This window comes from Carassius gibelio, chromosome B7, assembly GCF_023724105.1.
Source record: "Carassius gibelio isolate Cgi1373 ecotype wild population from Czech Republic chromosome B7, carGib1.2-hapl.c, whole genome shotgun sequence".
NCBI lineage: Eukaryota > Metazoa > Chordata > Actinopteri > Cypriniformes > Cyprinidae > Carassius > Carassius gibelio.
This window is the reverse complement of record NC_068402.1, coordinates 7,529,983-7,537,716: the sequence shown is the minus strand read 5'-3', so window position 1 is coordinate 7,537,716 and position 7,734 is coordinate 7,529,983. Positions and strand designations below refer to the sequence as shown.

Here is a 7,734-nt window from a genome sequence, read left to right as displayed (position 1 = left end):
TGAATTAGTTGAAAGGGGTGTGTTCAAAAAAATAGCAGTGTGGCATTCAATCACTGAGGTCATCAATTTTGTGAAGAAACAGGTGTGAATCAGGTGGCCCCTATTTAAGGATGAAGCCAACACTTGTTGAACATGCATTTGAAAGCTGAGGAAAATGGGTCGTTCAAGACATTGTTCAGAAGAACAGCGTACTTTGATTAAAAAGTTGATTAGAGAGGGGAAAACCTATAAAGAGGTGCAAAAAATGATAGGCTGTTCAGCTAAAATGATCTCCAATGCCTTAAAATGGAGAGCAAAACCAGAGAGACGTGGAAGAAAACGGAAGACAACCATCAAAATGGATAGAAGAATAACCAGAATGGCAAAGGCTCAGCCAATGATCACCTCCAGGATGATCAAAGACAGTCTGGAGTTACCTGTAAGTACTATGACAGTTAGAAGACGTCTGTGTGAAGCTAATCTATTTTCAAGAATCCCCCGCAAAGTCCCTCTGTTAAAAAAAAGGCATGTGCAGAAGAGGTTACAATTTGCCAAAGAACACATCAACTGGCCTAAAGAGAAATGGAGGAACATTTTGTGGACTGATGAGAGTAAAATTGTTCTTTTTGGGTCCAAGGGCCACAGGCAGTTTGTGAGACGACCCCCAAACTCTGAATTCAAGCCACAGTACACAGTGAAGACAGTGAAGCATGGAGGTGCAAGCATCATGATATGGGCATGTTTCTCCTACTATGGTGTTGGGCCTATTTATCGCATACCAGGGATCATGGATCAGTTTGCATATGTTAAAATACTTGAAGAGGTCATGTTGCCCTATGCTGAAGAGGACATGCCCTTGAAATGGTTGTTTCAACAAGACAATGACCCAAAACACACTAGTAAACGGGCAAAGTCTTGGTTCCAAACCAACAAAATTAATGTTATGGAGTGGCCAGCCCAATCTCCAGACCTTAATCCAATTGAGAACTTGTGGGGTGATATCAAAAATGCTGTTTCTGAAGCAAAACCAAGAAATGTGAATGAATTGTGGAATGTTGTTAAAGAATCATGGAGTGGAATAACAGCTGAGAGGTGCCACAAGTTGGTTGACTCCATGCCACACAGATGTCAAGCAGTTTTAAAAAACTGTGGTCATACAACTAAATATTAGTTTAGTGATTCACAGGATTGCTAAATCCCAGAAAAAAAAAAATGTTTGTACAAAATAGTTTTGAGTTTGTACAGTCAAAGGTAGACACTGCTATTTTTTTGAACACACCCCTTTCAACTAATTGCCCAATTGCACAGCCTTAAGAGCGTGCATATCATGAATGCTGGGTCTTGTTTGTTTTCTGACAATCTACTGAACCTACTGGTAACTTGTTTGCCACGTAGCAATAAAAAATATACTAAAAACCTTGATTATTCTGGTTAGTCACATTGTACTGCTATTATTTTGAACAAGACTGTATATATATATATATATATATATATATATATATATAAATATAATCTTTTTTTTTTTCTTTTTTTTAAAGAAGTAATTTATTTGATCAAAAATACAGTTAAAATAAATCTGTAATCTTATTACACTTTTAAAAGTGATTTATATTTTAATCTATCATCTTTACTGCAACTTGGAACAATTGAATGCATCATTGCTGAATAAAAGTATTAATTTCTTAATACATAAACACACTTCATTCACATCAAATATAATCCATATGGTAAAATATGACTTCTAGATTCATCAAACAACAGAACCCTTGAGTTATAATTACTGTCTGAATAGGACTGAATTTTACCAGACATGAGCAGAACAGACCACATGTGCAAATGAAAAAGAAAAGGGACAAAAATAATGCATCAGAGGCAGCAGTGTTCAGAACATGTAGAGTTCGTCAAAACATAAAGGACTCATTAATGGCCAGCAATGGGAACTCTGAGATAATCTACAATCTACAACATTATTACATGTCTAGAGTACTGTATGTATAACTGTATTTCAACAATGACTTGTAGTGCTTTCTGTAGTAAAAGTGTTGTATTACCTATCAAAGCATCAAATTCAATTCAAATTCTAAATAAATAAAATGCTTGTTTCAATAAATCGACACCAGACAAAAATCGGCACAGCTTGTATAAGTACAGGCATCATCGTATGATTGCTTTAAAAAAACAAAATGAAAAAAAAAAGTTTGAGTTAAAAGGCTCAGCTGAAGAAATCTGTAGCAGCTCATTCAACACGGACAGAGGAGTTCCTTGACCACCCACAAAAAGCACATCGAGTGAAGGAGAAAATCCTTTTTTTAAGTGTGTATTAGGACTACAGCCATCAGTGAGTGATTCCTCGATGTCCAGTCTGTGAGGTAGAGCTGCAATACGTCAGTCAGTTCGTCAGTCACTGGCATGGCTTCTGATGAAACGGATGTCATGGAGGTTGAGTCCAGGATACCTGTGTTCTCAGGTAGAGATCCTCACCTTCACTTGGGCTCAAAACTCATCATGGTTTCTGGTAAGGTCTTCGCCATAGTTGGTGGCCTGGCTGCCCACAAACATGTTCCAGTTCTCAAGAATCTCTTCTTTGGTCAGCATCTGGTCCTAAAAATGTAACATTCCATAGGTCAAATGCATGTTTGAATGGTTATATTCCTCACTTGTAAGATGCTCTGGTAAAGGTATCTTTTTAATAGCTAAAAATAATATCTAATCTGTCTTGGGGCATGAATTATCAGGAATTACTCTAATTGTCCTTAAATAACTGATCAAGTAACTGAAAAAAAAAAAAATATATATATATATATTAGGGGTGTAACGATACGCGTATTCGTATTGAACCGTTCGGTACGACACTTTCGGTTCGGTACGCGGTACGCATTATGTATACCGAACGGTTCGTTGGAGTAATAATTATATTTGAAAAAAAAAAAAAAAGAGAGAGAAAGAAATATAATGATATGCGTTCAACAAGGTAGCCCAATAACCCAAACAACGTAACAGGCAACGCCCCTGACACTCCCGAAGAAGAAAAAAACACCATCTTATATGTTTATGTTAGGCTACTCAGCAGGCGCTCGCTCACTCAGTACACGCTGAAGGCTCGTTGCAAAATAGCCAATGCGTTTAACAGACTAGAAATGAGAAGATCCTCCAATAACCAACAGGTCTGGTGTTTGGGTGCACTTTGGATTCCCTTTAAGCTATAATGGTGATGGCAAGAGAGTGGTGGATAAAAAAACAACGGTATGTCGCATCTGCAACATGACAGGGTACACCAGCGGGATTACAAAAAAAAAAAAAAAAAAAACCAGCGGGAATATCTGGGATATATGCGTCAGTACTATCTGGGAAAAGACGAAAAAAAGGAGAAACATGCACGCAGCAAACTATCCCTGCAGCATTTAGACACTATAGCTTACAGGGAATCCAACCCAAACACCAGACCTGTTGGTTATTTTAGGATCTTATATTTCTGGTCTGTTAAATGCATTAGACATTTTGCAACGAGCCTTCAGCGCGTGCTGAGTGAGCGAGCGCCTTAGGGGCCGTTCACATATCGTGCCTAAAAACGCATGGAAAACGCTAAGCGCGTCTTTCTCCTGAGGCGTCTGTCTTTGCTAAGCAACAATGACGTGCTCTCTCCATGAGACGCGGAAATTTCAGCGAAGGATAAATGGATTTGCAGCTCTAAAAATCGCTTGCAGTAGCTCTGCTACTGAATTTATTTCAAAATTGCAATCCATATACAACTATGATCAGCTGTTCCTTCATCTTGGCTGAGCTCTCAACGTTGTTACGGGAAAGGATGAAGCTGATTGGTTGGTTCTTGTCACATGACCCGCGGTGCGCTTGCGGCATTCTGAAAAGTTGAGATGTTTTTACATTTTGCTGTATCTAAAACGTATCGAACCGAACCGAACCGTGACATCAGTGTATCGTATCGAACCGAACCGTGAATTTTGTGAACCGTTACACCCCTAATATATATATATATATATATATATATATGTAGAATACCATTCAAAAGTTTGGGGTCCATTTTTTAATGTTTAGAAAGATGTATTTTATGCTCACCAAGGCTGGATTTACTTTATTAAAACAGTTAAAAGATTTATATTGTGAAATATTATAACAATTTAAAAGAAAGAATTTTTTTATTATATTTGAAAAAGTAATTTATTCCTGTGATTAAAAGCTGAATTTTCAGCATTATTCCTCCAGTCTTCAGTGTCACATGATCCTTCAGAAATCATTCTAATATGATGATTTGCTGCTCAAAAGATATTTATCAATGCTCAAAAATCAATGAAAAATCCTGAAAAAAAAGCTTCAAAAAGGACTGAAAAAAAAACGTTTTAATAGTTAAAGTGTCAAAAATAATAATTATTCATTTATTTTATAATTATAATACATTTAAATAACTTTATGCTTCAGGGATTTTTCTCCTGATTAATCTTTAGTATGCATCTCAGTAGGTTCTCACCTTGTCTGTGTCTGACTCGTACACCAGATGCCGGGCCTCTGCCTGCGCGTGGTCATAGTCCTGCGGCAGGATCCAGTGACGAATCTCTTCTAAATCCATCTTCCCGTCTTTATTCAGATCTCGGAAATCTGAAAACTGGTCTCTCTCTGTTCTAACCCAGTCGGGCTCTGGGCCGCCATCTTCATGAGCAAACATGTCCGCTGGAAAACAACAGAAAAGACTGAAAATATCTTCCTTAGGATACAGAACATTAAAAAAGGATAGTTCAACCGAAAAACATCAACTTTGTCAAGAGTTTAAGTGTCTAAAACTCAAAAAGTTATCATAAGAGTTAAGAAGATTTTAGACAAAAATACTGATGAACTTACCAATGTATTCGTCCTCATCTACATGACCATCTCCATTCTTGTCAATGTCCTCCAGAGTTTCCTAATAGAAGTACAATAATGGGAATGGGATGAATCAGTTACTTTATGAAATAATAGCATGATGTTCGTTTCCAATAATCTGCATAATTAAACTGACAGGAAGTACCATGGTCTAAATTCCAAACCCTTTAAACCAAGCAACACTCACAAGAACCACAATTTCCTGCATGTGCTCAAACTCTTCTGGATGGAGGAAAGCAGTGAACTCCTCTCGCTCTGCGGCTAAATCACCATTGAGATCAGCAGCTTTAAACCTGCGTTCATCTCGCGGAAGCATCTTCTTGAAGCTGAACTGGTCTGTTGAATCTTCAAACTCTTCGGGATTGGCTGGGAGAAGAGAAGAAGTTGAATCTCATGAAGGTTGCTTTTTAGACATTTAATCAATATTAAAACTTTGTTTTAGAATCAGAACGACTCACCAAGGTAGTAACCGTACGTTGCTTGCTTGTATTCATCCCATGAGATCTTGTTGTCTTTGTTTAGGTCATAGTCAGACCAGACCTTTGCGACGTTCTCATAGACGTAACGCTTCTGTACTCTCTTGATCCAGGCCTTGAGTTCATCAGTGGTGATATATCCATCAACATTGCTGTCAATACGATCAACTATGTCCCTAGGGAATTTATAAGTACGTAGAAAAAAAAAGAAAAAGAAAAAAAGAGACACTTAAAATGGAAACTTACAGAGAATAAATATCAGAATGGACACCAGAGTAACATTTCTGGCTTTTCACTTCAAGCATGATGGATCATTTAAATTGCTATGGAAATAGATAAATCCCAAAACTGATGTGTGTGTGTGTGTGTGTGTGTGTGTGTGTTTATATATATTTACACACACACACACACACACACACACACACACACACACACACACACACATACATACATATATATATATATATATATATATATATATATATATATATATATATATATACACACATATATACACACACACACACACACATATATATATAAATATATACACACATATATATACACATATATATATATATCCCATTTTAATAAAAATATGTATTTTTATGGATGCTAAAATGTTTGTATTGTTATTATTAATAGTGACTAGTTAATGTCCAGGATAAAGGTGGACATATTTAAACCGATATTTGCTATGGATGTTTTTATTATTATTATTTAATAATTTGCATCATTGGTATTTATTACTAAGTGATGTCTCTCATTAACTTACTGCAATACTGCCTTGGTAATCTCAAATAAAAACACGTTATATATAACATTTTAAAAGTAATTAAATATTTTATAATTTTTATTTAATTAAAATATTTAAAAAAAAACATTTTAATTATCTATATTTGCATTTCATGTCATAAGACTATGTTTTTCTTCAAGAAAAATAGAATTCCTTATTTCTTTACGCTTATTTTTGGTTGAGATATGACCCAGAAATAAGAAAACTTTTTACATTGGCAAGGAACAAGATAAACCCTGGTATTCGACACATTTCTATATTTAACATGACAGTGTGGCGACCACCGTGCAGAAAGGATTTTGTTGTCACGTGACAGGAAACACGTAAAACAAACAAATAAAGTAAATTACCCCTGTGGAAAATGATATAAATTCTTCAATTTCTAACAACTTTACACGTTTTAAACTAGATTCTTAATCTGTTCTCATCTTTTTGTCATCTTTAACAGTCTTATCTGTCCCTGAGGCACATATGAAGATATACTTTAATGCTAAAGTAACGTTAGCTCTTCTGAACAAAACCCCCCAGTCTTACCCTAATCTCGCTTTGCTTTCCTCTGGGGTGAGCTGGTCAAATGTGGTGGCCTCCTCTTTGCCCAGAAAGGCCTCGTGGTCGTACTGATAACTCTGGTTATCTTCGTGCGGTTGTCTGCTCAGTTCAGGCTCGTGGTGAACTCTTTCTTTCCTGAGAGTGGGTTTCCCGTGCGCCAGACACGTACAAACCGACAAAAACCATAAATACGTCGAGACGTCCATCTCTAAAGGACCCAGTCCAACGCAAAGAAAGAGAGTTATAAAGTTATAAGCTCGAAGTAAAATACGTGATCGACCACCGTCTAAATCGCAGAATCTGCGGTTGCCACGGAGACGCGTTTCAATTGTTATCAACTCAGAAGGAAACAATCCAGTCTTCAGATCACAAGTCAGTTCTTTTCATTTTCGATTCAAACATACCCGGCTGATCACTAGAGGCTACAACCAAACCCAGAATGGGTGCGTGTCAACCGACAGCCAATAGTAACTCGGCTAGTAAGTAGGCGGAATGATAGAAGCTCTGCTATTGGTCAAACGGTTGTCTTTAACTCGAGATGGGCGTGGACGCCACGTTGCAAGATGACACGCAGATGGGTCTGCTTCTTATTTTAGGAATACAATAGTAGGAGAGCTTAAAATGACAGTATTATTGGTGATGAGTTAAATTCCAGCTTGAAACTGAACATATTTAAACAAATATTTGCATTAAACATGTTATTACACACCCAGCGTAGCTGTAAAAATTTATTTCCTAAAACATAATTTCAAATAACCGTCTATTCTATGAGGTTAGTCATCGTTCAGAAGTAAACTACTTGGAAGACTGTGTCAGATATGACTATGTTTAATTAATATCACCCAATTGAGCTGATTTAAATTGACAGAGCAAATATAATTTAAATACATTAACAATTCATTACTCAAATAAAAGGCCACTGGCCTTAGGCTAGTTTCATCACAGAGCTGTGGTTCTCAGTTTGTGCTGGGAAAAGATGGCATGTGTTAGCATATTACGCAAATAATTAATGACAAAATTTTTGTTGGCCTGTTTGTTGAGAGGAATTGGAGATGACACTGG

At 36.7% G+C, this 7,734-nt stretch overlaps 1 protein-coding gene across 1 annotated transcript; it reads right to left on the bottom strand.

The window, feature by feature from the left end:
* Nucleotides 1–1,572: 1,572 nt before the first annotated feature.
* On the bottom strand, nucleotides 1,573–7,116 carry LOC127961023 (reticulocalbin-1-like). The gene is made up of 6 exons (XM_052559945.1): nucleotides 6,658–7,116; nucleotides 5,310–5,503; nucleotides 5,039–5,217; nucleotides 4,831–4,891; nucleotides 4,463–4,662; nucleotides 1,573–2,580 (listed from the first exon to the last, which is right to left on the bottom strand). Exons 1-6 carry the CDS (start codon nucleotides 6,876–6,878, stop codon nucleotides 2,473–2,475), a joined length of 963 nt encoding a protein of 320 aa, XP_052415905.1. The 5' UTR covers nucleotides 6,879–7,116; the 3' UTR covers nucleotides 1,573–2,472.
* Nucleotides 7,117–7,734: the final 618 nt, after the last annotated feature.